This window comes from Dromiciops gliroides, chromosome 4 (assembly GCF_019393635.1).
Source record: "Dromiciops gliroides isolate mDroGli1 chromosome 4, mDroGli1.pri, whole genome shotgun sequence".
NCBI lineage: Eukaryota > Metazoa > Chordata > Mammalia > Microbiotheria > Microbiotheriidae > Dromiciops > Dromiciops gliroides.
Window position 1 is genome coordinate 248,493,049 of NC_057864.1, and position 21,953 is coordinate 248,515,001.

Consider the following 21,953-nt stretch of genomic DNA (forward strand, 5'->3'; position numbering starts at 1 on the left):
TGCTTTATCTACTGTACCACCTAGCTGCTCCTACAAATTAAGTTTTGACATGTCATCTAACTTCTTGAGTCTTAAGACACTAGATATTACAAAGGGAATTGGAAACTAAGGAGATAGCCAGTGATTGGGGAGCAGCTGAACAAATTATAATAGAATGTAATGTAATAGATACTCAGTAAAAGCTGTCCATGTTTGACACTTGTTTCCAGCTAAGAATGTCATAGCACTTTTCCTTGGTACTAAGTGAGACAAAACAGAAACCACAAATATGGACTCTCTCATACATTGCTCAAATTATGAATGTTCCATTTGTCCATTTGTATAGGGCGCTGGCAGGGATATCTGCTTATAGAAATAGTGGTTACACTGGATCTTCCTTCCTTCTTCTCACACCCTTAGGTCATTCATTGATAAATGCTTGTTGAGTAATTCTGCCCTCTACACCTCGCCCCCAAGTTGATTTAATTTGTGGTGCCACCTAGTGGCAAGTTCAAGGAATTTGTTGACCAAACACCTTCCTTTAGCTGCTCCTGTATTCTCTTTTTTAGGGGAATCTTGCATACACACATATCTTGTTTCCCACTCTTTCCCTCTGTATACACTTTTATATGGCTTAAGCCCTACTTATTCCACTTCAGGCAATTTCTTTTTTTTAGCCTTTTTTTTTTGTTTTTATTGTTTTACTTTTTAAATTAACAAATTATTTTCTTTTCTACTTTCTACCTCATCGAAAAAGAAAGAAAAACAAATTCCTTCATTGGCCATATTCAAAGCATATTTGTTTCATTCTGCACCCTGAGTCCATCACTTCTCTGCTGGTAGGTGTTCCTCTGAAATTATGATCACTGCGTTGATCATAATTCTTTTATGGCTTTCAGAGTTGTTTGTCTTTATAATGTTATTGCATAAATTGTTCTTAGTTCTGATCATCCTCCTCAGTTTATAAAGGTCTTAAAAAATGTTTTTGTAGTATTGATGTTTTAGTATAAATTATTCTTCTGATTTTGCTCATTTCACTGTTTCCATTTATACAAGTCTTCCTACATCTCTTTGAAATCATCTATTTCCTCATTTATTTTTTTACCAGACTTTTATTTTTTTCAAATTACATGTATTTACTCGTTTTTTTCAACATTTACTTTTGTAAGATTTTGAGTTCCAAATTTTTCTCCCACCCTCTCTTCCCTGCCCCCTCTCGAGGCCAGCTTGCAATCTGATATAGGTTATATATTACAATCATATTAAACATATTTCCATATTAATCATATTGTAAGAGTCAGAACAAAAGGAAAAAAAACCCACAAGAAAGAAGAAACAACAACAAAGCAACAACAAATGTGAAAATAGTATGCGTCAATCTGCATTCAGACTCCATAGTTCTTTTTTCTGTATGTGGAGAGTGTTTTCCTTCATGAGTCTTTTGTCATTGTCTTAGATCATTGTATTGCTGAGAAAAGCTAAATCTATCATGGTAGATCATCACACAATATTGTTGATACTGTGTACAATGTTCTTTTGGTTCTGCTCATTTCACTCAGCATCGATTCATGTAAATCTTGCCAGGTTTTTCTGAAATCTGCCTGCTCATCATTTCTTATGGCGCAATAGTATTCCATTACATTCATATACAACAACCTGTTTAGCCATTTCCCCAGTTGATGGGCAGCCCCTCAGTTTCTAATTCTTTGCCATATTTCCTCATTTCTTATAGCACAATAGTATTCCATCTTATTTATGTGCCATAGTTTGTTTAGCCATTTCCACGTGGATGGGCATCTCCTTGTTTTCTAGTATTTTGTCTCCACATAAAGAGCTACTTTAAATATTTTTGTACACACAGGACTTTATCCCCTTTCTTTATCTCTTGGGTATAGGTATAGCTGAGTCAAAAGGCATGCGCTATTTAGTAATTTAGTGTATAATTCCAAAGTACTTTGCAGAATGGATATGTCTATTCACAGGTCAACCAATTTGTTTTTCCATATATACACATATCGCCTTAATATTTTTTTTTCTAACTCAACCTTTCCTTGAGAAAATTTTCCTTACCTCTTCCCCCCTTTTCTTTCATTTGTGGACTAACAAAAATCCTTAAGTATGACCTAAAAGTTGTAAAAGTAGGGATATGCCTTTCCAATTATAGGCAGTTAAGGAAAATGTTATGTTTTAAAGTGAAGTTGGACATAATAAACAGTACTGTCATTCTCTAAAACCCCAGGTAGTTTCTAGAAGTCCCTTTTAAGGATCTTAGTCTTAACACTTATTCTAATTAAACCTATTTTTCCTTAAGCACATTTGATGTGTGAAAAACTATTTCTTTTAAAATTGCATTGCTTTCTGTTTTAATTGCTTTATAGGGTTAGGAGAACTAGTATTATGTACCTGCATATTGTCTAAAAGTGATGGGAGGAACACTGCAGCAATGGGTAAGGAAGGGTCCTGGAGAGATCAATTATCACCTGTGTGTACTTAGGCTCCAGGAAGTAAGCAGGCTCTGCCAGGCAGAATGATTCCTTCTCTGAGCATCATTCTCCTAGGCACTGAGGGGAAGCAACAGGTTTAAAAAAAGTACCACATTTGTCCTTTCCTTCTGTGAATTGTAAACTTGGTGGAAAGTGTAAGGGGTGAGAAATCTGAAATAACCGCTCTGGAATATTGTGACTTGCTACAACCCATTTAGCTCTTTTTTCCCCTCAGTTATTAAACATTTATTTTCTTTCCTTCCCACTTCCTCTACCCCAGCCCTGCAAGAGAAAACAAAACCCTTGTAACAAATATGCATAATTAAGCAAAACAGATTCCCATATTAACCATGTCTCAAAATGTGTGTCTCATTCTACATATTTAGTTCATTCTCTGGCAGGAAGTGGTTAGCATTCTATATCATTGGTCCTTTGGAATCATAATTGATCATTCCATTGATCAGATTTCTTAAGTCTTTCAAAACTGTTCATTTAAAAAATATTGTTATAAATTGTTCTCCTTATTTTGCTCCTCACTTTGTATCATTTCATATGAGTCTTCCCTGGTTTTCTCTTTTACCACTTCTTATAGCATCATGTTACTCCATTCCATTCATCTATTATAATTTGTTCAGCTGTTCCCCAATCATTGGAAATCTCCTTAGTTTCCAGTTCTTTGTCACTAGAATAAAATTTACTATAAATATTTTTGTATACATGGTACCTTTTCCTTTTAATTTGCTATTTTGGGAATATAGGCATGGTAATGCTAGTCAAAGAGGACACACAGTTTAGAGACTTTTGGGCATAGTCTCAAATTCTTTCCAGAACAGTTGGACCAGTTCACAGTTTCACCAGCAGTCCATCAATGTTCCAACTTTTCTGAAGCCCTTCCAGTTTTCCTTTTTTGTCAACTTTGCTAATTTGACGGATGTGAGGTGGAACCTCAGAGTTCCTTTAATTCTCATTGCTCTAATTATTAGTGATTAGGAGCTTTTTTCCGTTTTTCCATTTCTGTAGCTTTAGATAACTTATTTTTTGAGAACTTTGTTTTTATCCTTTGACTGTTTATCAAATGACTCAGTCTTAGAAATTTAAATAATTTCCTTATTTATCTTGGAAATGAAACATTTATTATTATTATTATTATTATTATTATTATTATTATTATTATTATTATTATTATTTTGGTGAGGCAGTTGGGGTTAAGTGACTTGCCCAGGGTCACACAGCTAGTAAGTGTTAAGTGTTTGAGGCCAGATTTGAACTCAGGTCCTCCTGACTCCAGGGCTGGTGCTGTATCCACTGTGCTACCTAGCTGCCCCTAAATCATGTATCTTTCTGGATTGCTGTCTACTTTTCTCAAAAGTTTTTGTCAAATAGTGAGTCTTTACCCCAGTAACTGGAATTAAAAAAAAAACACCAAAACCTTAATACATCTTAAAAAACTCTTGGTGTGGGGCAGCTAGGTGGTGCAGACAATAAAGCACTGGTCCTGAATTCAGGAGGACCTGAGTTTAAATCCAGCCTCAGACACTTGACACTAGCTATATAACCCTGGACAAGTCACTTAACCCTCATTGCCCCACACAAAAAGAAAAAAAAAATTAAAAAAAACCCCATCTTGATGTAGTAGGATAAAAGAATACAGTATGATAGATGACTTGGGTTCTAGTCTCTCTTTCTCCTCTTCCCATTACTCTTTTGCTTCTTAATATCTGTGTGATCTTTGACAAATAGTTAGCCGTTCTGATCTTCTGTTCTTCAGGCAGGGGACTGGACCAAATAAACTCTTATTGTCCCTTCCAGATCTCTGATTTTGTCGGTAGTTCTTAAATATTTGTTCAACAAATGAATGAAATCCTGACCTGTTATAACTTTCCTAAATATCTTTTTTTTTCTTTTCCAGAGTCTTCCACAAGCCTAAGTGGATCTGACAGTGAGAATGAGGAGAAAAGACCTGTGTCTAGCTCCTTCAGCAATGACTTCAAAGCTGACTCCCTTGTGGAGGGCACCTCCTCCCGTTATTCCATGTATAACAGTGTTTCCCAAAAGATGATGGTATGTTAGAGTCTATGTTTTGACAGGTTTGCAGTGGAATGAGAGAAGAGAAATATACTCTGGGGGTGTAGAGAATTTTTTAGATAGAGATTCTGAGGAGGATATGGCCAGTTTTCTAAACTTACTGAGACATCACACCAGTACATGTTAGAGTGAGTGCTGGGGACAACTGAAGTAAACTGATTTCTCTGGGTTTGGACAGAGGAAGACTTTTCTGGTCTCAGGAGACTTTGTATTTCAGTTATATTAGGTTCTGTATTCAGACACACTCAAACACAGGTATCCTGCTATTATTAAAGTGCGTTCTCAGGTGCATATTTATAAATGAATTGAAATTGTAGTCAGACTCCCTCACTCAAGTCTGATTTAATAAGGTGACTGCTTTTCCAGAGGTTCACTCAGCAACTTCTGGAGTCTGTGATGAATGAGGAAAATCTTTCTCCTTCCCAATCAGAGTTGATAAGGATCTTTCTAGTGGAAAGGCTTTCTTCTTTTTGGAAGGACTCTTTACTTTCATCATCTACCCAAAACTGATATTATGGAAAGAAGGAAGTGGAGCAGGAAAATCAAGTTTTCTGTAAATTTCAACCTATTTGACTCTGCATGGGGGAAGGAAACTCATCATACTTGCCAGTTAGAACCAGACGGAAGTAGCAAGCCACTTTTAAAAATCTTATTTCTCAGGTCTTGTGTTTGTACAGTAATGGGAATTGCTGCTTCTGAAGTTACAGGCAGAATACACATTTTGGGCCACAAATACTAGATGTGGGGAAATGGGAAGTTTTGGGTTTGTGGTTCAAGGTAAGATGGGAAAAGATAACTCCCCTTAACCTAGAGAATGAGTTTGTGGTTATAATGGGAACTCGATCAAGAGATCATATTGCATCTTCCATGCATGTCAGTGGTGTTTTGTCTCCTAGATGGAGGCTTGTGTAGAAGGAAGAGTCCCTGGTAGAAATTACAGCTTCTGGAGATCTTCCTTGTGTCTCATTAGGTAGATGCAAGCAACATTTGGGGAGTAGTTACCCTTCCCTCAGGGTATATACTTGATGACCCCCTCCAGGATTTAGTGTAATCCTTGTGAGCAGTTGTACCTTTATTACAGTTTCACCATAGCAGGACCCCATCGTGCTTTTCAGACCTCAGTTTTACATGATTAAAGATTTAAGTTAATGATATGATTGAGCAGCTCACAGCACCCCTTCTTGCCCTTGCCTCACAGGGTTGTTCTTCTGAAGCAGAGTGATGTAGAGGTTACTCCTTGAAGCAGTTTCATTTTAAATTATACTCCCTTTATCACCTCTATGCTCTGGTTCCACTTTTCACTTAATCAGGGGAATTAGCTAGAAGGGCAGCCTATGAACCTCCAGTGAGATTCATTAAATGTTGCTGGTACTTTAATTACAGCTTTGTGGTCCTCTCATTTATTCAACTACCAGTTGGCCTGGATGTATGCTCAACTGAAGGCAGTCACCCTCACTAATTATCTCTAATGATGCTCCATCATTTCTCTCTCTTTTTTAGGCAAAGATGGGCTTCCGGGAAGGTGAAGGCCTGGGCAAACACAGCCAGGGTCGCAAAGACATTGTTGAGGCCTCTAATCAGAAAGGCCGAAGAGGATTAGGACTGACACTAAAGGGTTTTGACCAGGAACTCAATGTGGACTGGAGAGATGAGCCAGAGGTAACCGAAATCAAAGTTTGTCTAGTTTTAGGCACCACATTTTAATTGGGATGTCAACACATTGTTTCCTTCCCAGAGCAAGGGGGCTCAGGTGGTGTGAAGGTTCTGGAAACCATTTCATCTGAGGAATGTTTGGAAGAGCTGGGCATATTTACTTTGGAGAAGAGAAGACTAAGGGGATACATGAAAATTGCCTCAAAATATTTTAAGGCCTCTCATGTGGAAAGGGGAGAAAAGACTGATTCTCTGTTGCTTCGAAGGGGAAAAAACCAGGACCATTGTCGGTGGAGGTTGTAGGGAAGCTGCTTTTAGTTCAATGTAAGAAAAAGTCTCATAACAATTCTAGCTTTGGGATAGTGGGATAAGCTGTCCCATGAGGTAAATGAGCTTCCTGTCATCGAAAGTGTTAAAGCATGGGGGCAGCTAGGTGGCACAGTGGATAAAGCACCAACTCTGAATTCAGGAGGACCTGAGTTCAAATCCAGCCTCAGACACTTGATGCTTGCTAGCTGTATGACCCTGGGCAAATCACTTAACCCTCATTGCCCTGAAAAAACAAACAAACAAAACAACAGAAAGTGTTAAAGCAGAGGCTGTTAAAAAAGTGTTAAAGCAGAGCTTAGGTTAGGGGTATTATAGAAGGGATTACATATTGATGCTTAGGTGGTCTCGATGATCTCTAAGGTAGGTACCTTTTTAACTTTGAAGATTTTATGATATCTTAATCCAAATTGTTTATCAGTTAATCCCATGTGGCATTTACATTGTATTTATTCTTTTTGTCACAATTTAGGTTCCAGTTTCTTTTGGTTCTGAAGACAAAAAGATAGACCTCTTTAATTGTACTTATAATGTTAGTTGTTATTTTGTGTTTGGTCCTGATGCTCTGGTGCAAGGAGGAGATTCAGTGAGCATAGAACATGATAAAAGCCTAATAAGGTTTCATTGTAACACACTGAAAAGCTGAGAGCTAATGAATTCTGGTGGTGGTCCTGCTGGGTTGCCTTGTGGCTGCTGGGGAAAAGACCAGCATGTGACAGGGAGGGTTTGGGTAAATATTTGTAATTGGTTGTTACGTGTAGCTTTTCTCTTCAGAAGTGCAGAATACTTTCCTTGGTCTCATTTGTATGGAAATATACAAAGAACCTGGGCATTCTTGGTAAAACAGAATTAGAACTGACTATTTAATCTGAAGTCAGCTAAAGCAAGCCCCCTATAATTGTGTTCTTAATGATTGGAAAGAATAGAACATTTGGTTGTGCCTATTCTAAACTCTCAAGTTGCCATAGTATAAATGAGCTTTTCTCCTTAGAAAAATTGCCCCAAACTGGCTTGTCTTACAGTCTAATAGCTATGTGGTGTCCCCTAGAATCAGAGGCCAGCAGTAGCTGGTCGTCTTCATCTAAAGTCATACTGGGGGACCTGGAGTGGGTTCCTGGATGCCTGTCAGTTGTGCTTGCTAAGCCTTCAGTGATTCTCTTTGAGTGGATTAGTACCTAGTGCATGTACCACCCTGCAGCCAGCCCTCATCATTATAATATCATTTTAGAACTCCCATAAAGTATAATATACTTTTAAATTTAAAATATTAATCTTTATTAATGTCTTTTGTTTTTGTTTTTTTACGTACATTTCTAAATATATCTCTTCTTCTTCATCATCAGGGAGCCATATTTCAGAAGAAGGATTTTTAAAAGATAGTCAACATTAGATATGGATATTACTTTTAATGTAACTTGTAAGGTCAGTTATAGATCTGTGTGTGACCCCAGGACTGGTCATTTCTGGTCTTATTTTACACATTGGGGTTTGCCACCTCACTATTAAGAAGACAAAGTTAGGTTTTGTCATCAGCCTCTTGGAGTTAAAGTTGGCAAGGTGCTGGTTTTTAACTGAGGTGTCCCCAAGTGACTGGAAGTAGAACTTCATTTAGTTGGCTTCCAGTCACATTGTGAATAATGCTTTAGAAAAAGGCCAAAAGAGAGAGCTGCATCATATCTGTGATCTTTCCTGATTTCTGGTGGAGGAACTCTTAAGGTTTGGAAGACAGTTCCAAGGCCCAAGAGGTTAGCTTGGAGCTAGAAGTTTTCTTCAAAGGTTGGAACTTAAACAACATACTGGTTCACAGCTTTGATCCATGTTTATTCATTCTTTACTTGCTTAACAGCATGGTAGAGTTGAAAGTTAGAAGACCTGGTTTTGAATCCTGATACTTAGGTTATCTTGGACAATTCAGTTTATTTTTCTTGGCTTTGAGTTTTTCACCTGTAAAGTGAGAGAGTTGAATTGGAAAACACTTGAAAGTTGTTTCCAACTCTAAAATCTTGTAGTTATATTAATTCTATTCTATCTTCCCTTCTTCCCTCTTCCCATGCTAGAGCCTTTTTCTTTTAGTTTGATTTAGAACACTGGAGAGCCTGGATTCTGCCACTGATTCCTTTGCAAGACTACCAGTCTTACTCACCTATTTTTGCTCTGTTTGTAGCCAAGAATCTGTGAACAGGTGTCATGGTTCCCAGAATGCACCACTGAAATTCCTGACACTGAGGAAATGCGTGAGTGGATGACGGTGGGAAAGGTAAGGTTGTATACAGAGAATACCTTTCATTTTTGACATGTCTTCTGAATTTTCACCATCTCACCTGTATTTTAATAACTGTAGTTTAGACAGGTTTATGAGAGGAAGTAGCTTGACTATGCTGGCAGGAGTCAAATTTCCTCAGAAGATTAGATTTTAATAATATTTGCCAGGGAAACCTGGCATAATGCATTTTAGACTGTTCTGAGTATCCTTTCTGCCAGAGAGTTGAAAAGTAACAGTCCTTACCCTCAGGCAGCTTGTGGAAGAATGAGGCACTAGCTAGGGAGGTTGTAGAATTTCCCCATGAAGAATTTTAAGAATAAAGTAACCAAATACCTCCTTAAGATAATAACCCTGGAAAATCATTTGAAGAGGCTCAAAATTAGACATTTCTAGTCTCTTGAGCTCTCTTACAGCTATATAGGACAGGATTCCACCAAGATCTCCTTTCATGTTCTTTCTGACTTATGTTTTAAGAATATACCAAGAAGGAACCTTAGAGACCATGTAATCCATCCCTCTTGTTTTTACTGATGAGGAAGCTAAATTTCACAGGATTTAAGAGACTTGCATACCTCTCTTCTGTATGCTTGAGTATAACACAATGCTTGGCACACAGTAGGCACTTAATAAATGCTTATTTACGACTGAGAGGCAGCTAGGTGGCACAGTAGATAGAGTTCTGGCTCTGAGGTCAAGAGGACTGGAGTTCAGATCTTGCCTAAGACACTTACTAGCTGTGTGATCCTACACAAGTCACCTAACCCCAATTGCCTCGAACATCTGATGTATATCCTGCCACTGGACCCAGATAGCTCTGGAGGAGAGAGTGAGGTTGGTGACCCTGCACAGCCCTTCCTCCTTTAAATCCATTTCAGTGCAAGTTATAACATCACCTCAATGTCATGGTCCTCTTTGAAAATGAAGGACAGACAACAATTCAAGCGGTTTCTGGTATCTTCAAGCCTCTCTTGCTTTCAGAATTCATATTTATTTTGTAGCCCAGGTGACAGCTCTCCTAAGAAGCTTTTCCTGATTACCCCACCCACCACACCTTTAGTTTTCTTTCCCTTCTCAGTTTCCTAGAATACTTCATCTGCTCTCTTCCTTATGTTATACTTACCTATATACATGTCTTTTTTTTTTTTTTTGGTGAGGCATTTGGGGTTAAGTGACTTGCCCAGGGTCACACAGCTAGTAAGTATCAAGGGTCTGAGGCTGGATTTGAACTCAGGTCCTCCTAAATCCAGGGCCGGTGCTCTATCCACTGCGCCACCTAGCTGCCCCTACATGTCTTTTAAAAAAAACTCTCTCCCCACTCCTGAGCTTCTTGAGCTAAAATATTTTTTTTGCCTCACTCTTTTATCAATGAGTATTTGGGGAGTTGAATTGTCCAAGGTCAAAAAACAATAAGTAGCACCAGTACTCAAATGCAGATCCTCTGACTTCCTATTCTGTGTTCTTTCCTGCTTTACTTCTCTAGGAGATTATAATTCGTAGAAGACAATCAAGGCCCTTTATTACTTTCCTATTTCTGAAGAACAACTTTTAAATACTTAACATGGGCTTGCTCTCTTCCCTTATACAAATACAGTGTGTACTCTGATGACTCTTTGCAACCTTTAAGGAGGCACTACAATATAGAAAGCATTATTTTGACAACCTTTAAGGAAATGCAGTTAGAAATTTCTTTTTTATTAAGTAAGAATACTCATGAAGAACCTTCTAGAATTCATATGACAACACATTGAGATATGAGATCATATCTTAAGATATGTTAAATATTTAACTTTTGCTGCATATATAGTAAAAAATTTTGAGTATAATCATTTAGGGTTATATATCTTTAAAATATGAGTATCTTTTATATATCTTGAAACTAAGTTATATAGATGAGCTGACTGCTTGCACATAATTTATCCTGATGCCCAGTTATATGTAAAGTACCTCTTTTATCAAAGGAAGACTTTGAAGCAAGGAAGGTAAGTGACTTTGAAGCTAGGAAATACAAACATGCAAACCCACATATATTGAGGAATACTGAAAAGGACCCTTTCCAGCTTCTGTTCTAGTCACCTTCCTAGATATTTATTGCTTAACAGTGCTAGAAAAGACTTAAGAACCTTCCAGTAAAATAAAGCTACAGGAGGTAAAAAGCAATTATCCAAGTTCTAATTTGGCTGTATATTAAATGTTCTTGTTCTTGCAAGATGCACCACAGGGCTTTTCATAACAACAAATGAGTAGGGTAAATATATAGCTCTCTAACCCTGGGTCTTCCCCATTTTTTGCCCTTCTTGAGCTCTAGAGAAAGGTGGCTTGAGTGTCTTGCTTTCTTTAATAACAATAAGCATCTTATTTATGTGGTATTTTAGTTGCTTGACAAATTGATCTTATATCAGGGAATGAAGTACCTACTTATTGCATAGTTCAAGTCTCAACTCATTTGGAGGCATATCAGAGGAACATGGGACTTTGGTCAACTTCCTGTCTCACAGGGAATTTGATCAGCGTCTAGGCCTAGGTAAAATTGTCTCTCAGAATTACTAACTTGGCTATGAAAACCCTATAGACTTTGTGGTTGACTTCACTTATTCTCCTTGTACCCTCAAATGGTTGCTACCACCCTACATGTCGTCTCATTTGACCTTTACTCTCCCCTCTCCACCCCCCCAGTCAATCAACAAACCTTTATTAAGTGGCCCTAACTCACATGATGTCTATTCTGTGGTAAGTGCTGAGGATATAAAGATATAACAAATGAGATAGTTGATGCCTTCTGATATCTTATATTCTATTAAGGGAGACAGTGTGTATACAGTTACGCATATACAAAGTAGAGATAAGGTATTTGATTGGTTGGTTTATTTGTTTTTTTGTTTTGTGGGTCATTGAGGGTTAAATGACTTGCCCAGGGTCACACAGCTAGTAAGTGTCAAGTGTCTGAGGCTGGATTTGAACTCAGGTCCTCCTGAATCCAGGGCTGGTGCCTTATCCACTGCGCCACCTAGCTGCCCCCAAGATAAAGTATTTGGATGGGGGAGGCACAAACTGCCTGGAGGATCAGGAAAGGCTGCATGTAAAACTCAACCAGAGTTAAGGCTTGACACGAGTTTAATATTATAAGGACTGTATATATTGTCAACTATATACATACATACATACATACACACACACACACACACACACACACACACACACACACACACACACACACACACACACACACATATATATTTGAAACAGTACAGAGAGAGAAGGAAGGAAAACGATTGAATGCACTGATCCAAATTCCAGAATTCTGTCCAGCTTCTGTAACTAAACTAAATTAAGATTCATCTTCTCTCTGAACCTCTTGTCAGACTCCTGTTTCTCTGTAGTGTATACTGTCTTCTGGTTTTCCCCCATATCCCACTTGCCTCTCATGCTACCAAGTCACAGAGCCACCTTTAGCATCCTAAGCACATAGCCTCTTCAAAACTGTACCTCTTACAGGCTTAAAAGTTGAAAGCATATTCTATAGTTATAATTCTCCCCAGTATAATTTCTTTAAGAAGCCAACTCTCCTTACTTAGTCTTCCCTTGATTCTACTTAAGGATGACAATTATTTACATTTTTCTTATGCCTTTGTTTCAGAGGAAGATGATAATTGAAGATGAAACTGAGTTTTGTGGGGAAGAGCTTTTGCACAGTGTCCTGCAGTGCAAGGTATGGTGTCTGGCACATAGTAGGTACCTTGTTGCTTGTTGAATTGGAAGGGAAGGCCTTCTACTGAAGGTAGATTCAAGAACTCTGATTTAGCAAGTTGCCTCCATGAGCTCTTTATGGCTGAGGAGAGATTATCCAGTCATATCCATTCCTCATATTTTTCTTAGGTTAAATTATTTTTTTCTTAGATGAAATCTAAATTGTTATTAACGAACCCTTCCCATTTTTTCTAAGGTATTCTTTATACCCTGCTTGTTCTTATATCCTGTGTCATTAGAGTGGTCTGGTAGCTACCTTCAGAAGGAATGGGATTTGGGTAATAGTGATTGGAAAATTAAATAGGTTGAAAGAAAAGGGGAAATCTCTTGGTTTAGTCTATCCTCTACAGAGGTTTTTGTGGGGGGTGGGGAGAGAGCTGTGAACTGTCTTTCCTGGGACTTGGCTGGCAAAAAGTTCAGCATTTAGGACTGTTGGTCTCTGGAATGGAACTCAGATGAAGGGGAATCTTTTCTTTTTCTGGAATTACCAAGAAATCACAATCTCATTTCTTCTCCCTCTTTCTAGTTAACAGTCTCCCAAAGAACAAGATTTGAATGATCCTTAGAATATTAACTCTTCCCTTTGGGAAGAAGAAACAGCCACATATGTGGTGTGGGAATTAGCATGGCAAGAAAGACTTCTATACACAGCACTAACCCAAGCTTCTGGAGGGTTCTGAGGGGGAGAGAGTCAGAATCCTCAGGTCTTTGAGGATTCCTGTGGCTGAGACATTGGTATGATGCTCATTTTGTATTTCTGGTTTTCCATTGGCAGAGTGTGTTTGACGTCTTGGATGGAGAGGAGATGCGTCGAGCTCGCACCAGGTCCAATCCCTATGAAATGATCCGGGGAGTCTTCTTCCTAAACAGGTTTTGTAGGCACTTTTCTCTCTGTACCCTTTTGGTCTTTTCTTTTTCCTTGAGTCTCAGCTTCAGGGTGGTTTGAGTGTGAAAAGTTAGTTTTCCTCTTTTTCTGTGTTGCAGAGCAGCAATGAAAATGGCCAATATTGACTTTGTGTTTGATCGTATGTTTACGAACCCAAAGGACTCATCGGGGGTAAGACTCAGTCTTTCTTTTTTTGATTCTATGGCACCAAGTGGCTCTAAGCTCAGGGTTGATCACTTGTTTTTGTTTTTTCGTGAGGCAGTTGGGGTTAAGTGACTTGCCCAGGATCACACATCTAGTAAATGTCAAGCATCTGAGGCCGAATTTGAACTCAGGTCCTCCTGACTCCAGGCCAGTGCTCTATCCACTGTGCCACCTGCTGCTCTCTAAGTTGATCACTTGTTAAAATCTTGGAGGATGATGCACTTGAAGGGATTTTATGGGCTTCTCTGTGGTCTCTCAAAATTAGTTTAACTAAAAAGTGTTCAAGGTAGCACTATATTGAGGCAAGGGTAGACCTTGGCTTCTTAACTGTGTAGAATCTGTTAACTTAGTTTCAGGCTGGATAGCCATGGGTCAAAACAATTCCCGAGTTGAAGCAGACTCTGTGGGCTCAGGCCTCTGAAAGTGAAAGAGCAAAGCAGTGTTTCCTTAGGAGAGGCCATGGAGAAAAGGGAAAAGCTCATGCCCTTTCTTGCTGTGAATGGTAGTGATGGTAGACATACAGAAGGTGAGAAATCTGAACTCATCTCATGTTTGTCTTTGCCTGGGTTCTTGGGTCAGGTGACAAATGCAAATGGCTTTTCAGGAGCATCATGGTGTCATAGGAGGAAACACGTCCTGGCAAGCAAGAGATTTTGTTCTTGTCCCCACCCTCACTTGCTACTTAGTACTGTGGGAAAATGTTAACTTCTCAGACCTTAGTATCCTTTACATATAAACTGTGATAATGATATCCTCCTTAAGGAAGGGGGTGAGACTGAAATGACTTCTTGAAATCCTAAATACACAGACACATCATGTGTGGACACACACACAATACATATGTATGTATGTATGTGTGTAGCTCCCTTTGGAATTTGTAGATCCAACCTGGAATTAAAAAAGATTTTTACTCACTCAGAAGTGCAAATTAAAAAAATTCATCCTACTCCTCATAAATAAAGGCTTTTGAAGCCTGTTGATAGATACAAACCTTGTTCCTCCCTTTTCACATGCCTTTTGATAGAATGCTAGAGACTTGCTTTCTGAGGTCTCATGTTTCAGCTTATACTTGATGTTAGTTTTTTTTTTTTGCTTCACAAGTGGGTGTGCTGGTCGGTAGACCCAAGTATCCTATAGTCATTTCCCTCTGCTAGGCATTTCTGTACTTCCCAATTGCAGTAGCCAGCAGGAAAAGACTTTCAGAATTGGTGCTTTGAGAAAATTTAATTGGAATAATGTTGATTTAGTTTTCTAAGTTCCAAATGATTCCGTAAGCCCCTCAGTAGCAGAGAGAATTCTGTCAAGCTTATGGGAAGGCACAGCATCATTCTAGGCTTTTAAATGTAAATGCTTCCAGCACCTGTTATCTGCTTATTGCCTTTTGCTGAAATGAAAAGGAAGAAGTCACTAGGACAGTACCACTCATACTGAGGGTAGAAATGTTAGTTATTCAGAGAAAGGTGTTTGAGTTGTTGGGCTCGGGCTAGGTTTTTGGCCTGAATTGATTGCCAGTGGCCACAGAAAATTGCCCTTTAAGAGGTGTTTCTTCTGATTCCTCGAGGAGAGTACGCTAGGTGTTTTCTTCCCTCTTCTCATCTTCGCTATGCCCTCAGGACCAAATTGAGAGCCAAACCAAGCAGGCTGGTTGTTTTTGTTGTTGTTGTTGTTTTTTTTCTGGAGAGCACAGTAGAAACCTTTAGCAGGGACCACAAGCTGTATTCTTACAACTAACCTTCTTGGAGGATGAATTGCCCTTGTACTAGTCAGGTTTGCAGAATCCAAGCCCAGGGAACCTTGAAGGATTGGGGGAGTGGGATTCTGAAGATTTCTGCAGGGCTTCCTGGGTCCAGAAGATGCTCTTCTATAGAGAATTTGAAAGTTCAAGGCCTGAAGTACACACACACAAAAAAAATCAAGAAATTTTAGCTGTTCATTAGGAGGGTAGAGAGAATCTGGAAGAGAAATCATCAGGTCAAAGAAACACTGACTGTGAAATATAGTAAGAGGTGAGGTAATAAAAAAGCTGAACTAAGGTCTTTAAGTTTTAATTTTGCCCTAAAGAGTCTTAGCCTTTGGGTATTTTTGAAACTCTGTGTACTAGAAAAACAGAAGAGAAAAAAAAAAAAACCCAAGAAAAAATATGAGCAATATTGGTTCCATAGAACTGATGGTGGAACATACTTCTTGTTAAAGAAATGCAAAACATTATTTATAGTTTTATGTTATATTATAGGTTTAAGCTTAAAACTGCACCAGGATTGGGGGCAGCTAGATGGCACAGTGGATACAGTACCAGCCCTGGATTCAGGAGGACCTGAGTTCAAATCCGGCCTCAGACACTTGACACTTACTAGCTGTGTGACCCTGGGCAAGTCACTTAACCTTCATTGCCCTGCAAAAAACCCCCAAAACAAAACCAGAAACCAAAAACTGCCCCAGGACTTTTGTGATGCCCTGTATACTCTGTCAGTTATGGCCTCTGTATTAAGATAGCATTATTTATCTGTGGGTTGTGGTTTTTTTTTTTAATACAACGCTATATATGTATAAGGGAGGTACTTGGGAGGAATCATTGGGAAGTAATTGTGGTGTGTGGAAGAAAATTCTGTACTCTTTAGCTTGCCAGAAATAATTTTTATTCATTTAGATTTAAATGATTCCAAACATTTCTGCTTAGAGTGAGATCAAGAGATGATCAGAGTGCTCGAAAATTTCTAACACAATACATTTTGGAGTTAAAATACATACTATTTGCAAAAAATAGACAAAATTCCACAGTTAAGATTTAGCAAGGGTTCAAAGTGTGGGTGATAGTCTCAGAATAATAGTAATTTAAAATATTGTGGCATCACCAATTCCTTTTTTGACCACTCCTGGTAAATAAGGATTCTCCTTGTCACCTGGCCAAAGGTAGACTCATGGGTTAGCTCCATTATTTGAAGGAATCAAAGACTTCCTTCCTTTGTAGGCGGACCATTATCTGGAGTTGGTCCAGACGTGAGGAGAAAGTCCCCAGCTTTCTACCTGTTGCCTCCTTCCTCAGGTTCCACCCAGCTTCCTTAAAGGAGGGAGGTAGAAGATAAAGGTTTTTGTGCAGGGTGTTGTTTCTGAATTGACAGTTATAGAAATATTGCCAAGAATTTCTCATTCAGATTAGATCCACAGCGTAAGGGAGAGGGGGGAGAGAAGAGTGAATAAAGGTCAGTAGTTTTCCCAGCCATAAACAACAAAATTTATCAAAAAAATTTTTTTTAGAAATATTGGATGTTGGCCTTGTGCATAAGGAACTAAACTTAAGAAACCTGAACTAAGTCTAGTCAAGTGAGAGATGAAGCTACTGCCCTTTCATAATTAAGTCATATATGTAGAAATCTCAGGACCTTGGACTGAATTCAATTTTCTTTCTGGAGGTGGTGATGTACCAATGAAGACAATCTCCCTTGTGACTAGTGCATCAGATTTGTTAAGCTGAGTCAGTGACAGAAGAAAACTGGTCTTCTTTTCAAACCCAACTACTCCGTACAGCTCTTAAACCTGTGATTAGCACTGTGATCTTGCTACTGGAGCTAAGCAGGGCTTACATAGAAAGTGTATTACTTTGTAAATGCTGTTGTGTTTTTCATTTGTGCAAATAAGTGCCAGTGAATATAGACCGAACAGAGTGCAGGAGTGCTGATGGGATCTCGGGCAGGGAAGGCAGAATTCACGTACCACTCCCTGCACAAGATGCAGGGTGGGATTTTTCCAAGACAACTTTAACAGGCATTTGGAGCCTATTTTTGGTTACTACTTACTGGCATTCAGAAGCCCCTTACCTAGAGGTTCTCCCATTACCTTGGGAAAACCCGACTGCCATCACTAGGGTTCCCTCCTTGTATCCCCCAAAGAGGCTACGTTTTGGAAATTACCAGCTGTTTCCTTTGTTATAACTATGCCTTCAAAACCATTTGGCTTCCAATTAGAAATATGTTAGAGCTTTGAATGCTCATTCCCCCAGGGCAAGGGTATGAAGTATCCCCATTTCTTTGCTTTTTGGCAGAGTGCTCTGGAAAGATTGCAAATAGTTAGGACTTCTCTCCCATTTTTACTGTATTCCACAGAAGCCTTTTCTATAGTCTTCAAATTTTATAATAATCTCAATATTTTCCAGTTATCAAGATGGTGATCAGAGAGAATAGCTGTGAGAACCTGGGAAAGTCACCCTCAGTCTCAGTTTCCTCATCTATAAAATGGGCATAGTCATGCTGTAGCTACAACTTCACAGGGTTGTTGTATAGATCAGATGGACTAGTGTACTTAAAGCACTCTACAAACCTTAAATTGATATACACATGTTGATTATTGTGATTATTAAAGCACTAATGATGAACAGGAACATTTCTAAAACCCTTTTAAAGGAGCATTTTCCATAGAGGCTGCATAGTCTGATCTAGGGCTTAAGCCTGACTTGCCCTGCAGGATGAAACAGTGCTCCTGGGCACTGTTGGCAATTGGCATGGTATAAATAGGGGAGAAGGGAGAAGGAAAACAAAGGTCAAATGGAAGATGATGGAGGGAAGAATGGAAGCAAGAAAAAGGAAGGAGGAATGGAAATGAGAAAATTCATGTGGTAATGAGAGAGGAGAGTACCAGTGACTACTGCTTTAGTTGCTTATTTCTGTTTTAATGGGAAGATTAAAGGCCAGGATTCAGAAAGTCTGGATTTTAGACATCTCTTCTTAACTATCTAGGTGACCTTGAACAAGTCATTTAATCTCTCTCTGCCTCATTTTCTTCAGGAATAAATGGTAATGCTTTGTTCTGTGTTCTTCATAGGGTGCTTGTGAAGATACAATGCAATAATATGGGGGGAAACTTCAAAAAGAAAAAAAGGCCCAATATTCGGAATGACTGTGTTCTAATTTTTATTAGGAAGTTTGATCTAGTAGTTGTAGAAAAGGCTTGAGAAGCTGATATGGGGAGGAAGCATCTTTTGCCTATGGCTGGAAACCTATACAGTATTATAGGTTTAAGACCTTGCAGAGATTATGCTTGGTGCAGTAGTTCTGGAACCAAACTGTAGTAGTTTATCTAGTGAGAAAACAATTCTTCCCTTCTTTCCCTTTAAATAATCCCTACTGAAGGAGTTCTTCACCTGGGCTCCATCAATCTATAAGCAGTCCAGGGATAGATTTTAGAAGCCCATGAACTTTTTTGGGAAATAAATTACATTTTTATTTTCAGTAAAAAAGAAAAGAAAAAAGAAAGAAAGCTAAAAGGGGGAGAGGGAGGTTCTCAGTGGTTTCCAACTCATCTGGAGCTGTGATACTCTTTTGCTACACATTTGACTGTGTGACATCCTTTGCTCCCAGTTCCCTAATATCCATTTTAAAAGTTCTATAGAAGGGGCAGCTAGGTGGCACAGTGGATAAAGCACCGGCCCTGGATTCAGGAGTACCTGAGTTCAAATCCGGCCTCAGACACGTGACACTTACTAGCTGTGTGACCCTGGGCAAGTCACTTAACCCCCATTGCCCTGCAAAAAAAAAAAAAAAGTTCTATAGAAGTCAGTGACTCATATTGCCAAATTGGAAAAGGCAAAAGCTAAGGAACTTGCAACTAAATTGGGTTAAATGTATGTTTGATTTTTTTCCCTACATAAAAATAAAAATTTAAACAAAATGAAAAAAAAATCCCTACTGAACTCCTCTCTTTTCTTTTGCTCTCTTCTCCTCTCCACTCCTCTCCTCTTCTCTCCCATCCTCCTTTTATAGAACCCCCTGTTGAAGGATCGGGGTCCAGAGCTTCTGTACTTTGCTGATGTATGTGCAGGCCCTGGCGGCTTCTCTGAATATGTGCTTTGGAGGAAGAAGTGGCATGCAAAGGGCTTTGGAATGACCTTGAAAGGGCCCAATGACTTCAAGCTGGAGGATTTCTATGCAGCTTCCAGTGAACTCTTTGAACCTTACTATGGTATGCATTATGGAAGGGGCAATTATCTTCTCAAAGGAGAGAGATGATCCTGAAAAGACTCCTGTGTTGTAAAAGTGAAACACTAACTATCCTGGCACTTGTGCCAGTCTTGTTTGACTCTCTTTGCCTTGGGGTCCAAGCAATTAACTAATTAATGATAGTAACATTTATAGAACACTTTAAGGTTTGCAAAGCACTTTACAAATATTATTCCATTTGATCCTCACAACAACCCTGGGAGGTAGGTACTATTATTAATCCCCAATTACAGATGAAGCAACTAAGGCAGATAGAAGTGACTTGCCCAGGGTCACATAGCTACTAAAAGTCTTAAACTGGATTTGAATTCAGCAACTCACTGTACCAGCACATGCTTGTTTCCTTCTGTCTGGTTCCTCTACTTCAGTCCAGCTTTTTATATAGTTTAAACACTTAACCATGGCAAACTCTTGTCAAAGTTATTCATTCTCTCCTATAAGAGGAAACTCTTTGCTTGTTGTAATGAAACCATATACACCTTTGCCAAACGATGGCAACGTTATTAAGATACAGATCCTATTTCTTTCACCAATTCTGAGTATGGAATGTATTTGGTGCTGGAGAGCCTACTTTCTGCACCTATCTATCCTGATTGTTCTGGGCTTGCCACCATATCTGTCTAACCCCTCTTTATACCTAATGTTTAGTAGGGGTAAAGGAAGAGAAACCTTTTCATAAGCCAGCAAATAAGTATTGAAAGAAACATCACTTTTCCAATTTTGTTGATAGCTTTATTTTTTTTTATCAGAGTCATTTCTGAAATATACCCCACCCCTTCATAGTAAGCCTGCCTTTATAACAACAATTAGAACAACAAATTAAGCAAAATAAGCCAACACGTTGTTCCTGACTGTGTATGCAACATTCTGTGCCCAAACCTGTAACCAGCCTTCTCCCCCCCCCCTCCCCTTACCACAAAAGGAGGGAAGTGAAACAGCACAAATTTAGGGGAAAACTTTGAATTTAAATGTTATTACTTTGAAAATGAGGTTAAGATTATAAAAGAGAGCACCATGCTGCCTCTGTTTCATAAAAGACTTCATTTTTAATGACTCTTATATGAAGAATCCCATCAGTCCCATGAACTGATTTTGTTACACAAAGTTCTTAACTTTAGTCTATCTTCACGTTGAGCTTCATGATGAGGAGAGTATTCACAATGAGGGCCCTTGTGTAGGAATTCCCTCCCTAAGGGATGAAAGGATGCCTACATACCTGTGTTTACTAGCTCCTAGGAAAGCACTTGGTAGATGAACTAACCATATCATCTTTTAATAGGTGAAGGTGGGGTTGATGGAGATGGAGATGTCACTCGACCAGAGAATATCACAGCTTTTCGAAATTTTATTCTGGATAACACGGATCGCAAGGGTGTGCACTTTATGATGGCCGATGGGGTAGGTGATATCTCACTCTATGAGAAGTTGACCTTGGGGGTTGCATTCCTAGTAAAGGGTTAAGATTGGATTGGATTATGTTGTCTTCTGACAGAAGCCCTTGTTAGGATGGGCATTGGTTTCTTAGTTGTAGCTCAAGTTTGGGGGGTGGGGGGGTTGAGGAGCTGGAAAGTTGTGCTTTTGTGCTCTGTATACCTGATTTTGTGAAGGCCATGGTCAAGGCTGAGGGGAGGGTTATGTGTACTGCTTCCCTTGGAGCAAGTTGGTATACTAGACTTTTATCTTATCTGGCTCTGAGACATGACAGGTTAAGGAATAAATATAACTAAAATGAACCAGCCAGAAACCAAATAGAGAAAAGTCATAAATCATTTGTCAATCTCAGTACTCCTGACAGCCCTTTTTGGATATATGCTATCCAGATTTAGCTGGTCCCAGAACTGTTTGACAGGTTGACAAGCAGAGGTCCACTTAACACCCCCTTCCCCCCTTATAGCTGGGGGAGGTAGACAGTAGTGGCATGGAAGGTAATCTGTAGCGGGAATCTACAAGTAGTTGGACTGTGGTGAATTGCTCAGGGACTCTGTTTCCAGGGCAACTCTTTAAGGAAGAGAGAGAAATCCTTTGTAGCTTTCTTAGGCAAAAAGATTCAGTCACGGCTAATTCAACCCTCCAAAGAATGTTTGCTTGGGGTAAATCACCATTTATCCTGGGGCAGGGCCAAAGAATGCTGGTCTCAGTTCCTTTACTCCTAGGAGGAATGGGGAAGTGGAAGAAGGGAAAGCCTTTGAAGGGGCTAATTTTAAGATAAATGGCAGCAGGTGCTCCAGACATATTCCGTGTGATGTGTAGGCATAATTAGGAGCCTTAGAAGAGTGAGGGCAGCAAGTCAAGGATGGCCTAATTTAAAAGATGTGGCACAACTGTGGTTGGCAGCTAAG

At 39.2% G+C, this 21,953-nt stretch overlaps 1 protein-coding gene across 1 annotated transcript in view; it reads left to right on the forward strand.

The window, feature by feature from the left end:
* Positions 1–21,953, forward strand: part of CMTR1 (cap methyltransferase 1) — a 60,199-nt gene that overhangs the window by 17,146 nt on the left and 21,100 nt on the right. Inside the window, exons 3-10 of the mRNA XM_043963713.1 lie at positions 4,372–4,523; positions 6,048–6,206; positions 8,692–8,784; positions 12,425–12,496; positions 13,310–13,404; positions 13,519–13,591; positions 19,378–19,576; positions 20,894–21,012. Coding sequence (XP_043819648.1) covers positions 4,372–4,523; positions 6,048–6,206; positions 8,692–8,784; positions 12,425–12,496; positions 13,310–13,404; positions 13,519–13,591; positions 19,378–19,576; positions 20,894–21,012 — 962 coding nt within the window. The remainder of the gene's footprint in view (positions 1–4,371; positions 4,524–6,047; positions 6,207–8,691; positions 8,785–12,424; positions 12,497–13,309; positions 13,405–13,518; positions 13,592–19,377; positions 19,577–20,893; positions 21,013–21,953) is intronic.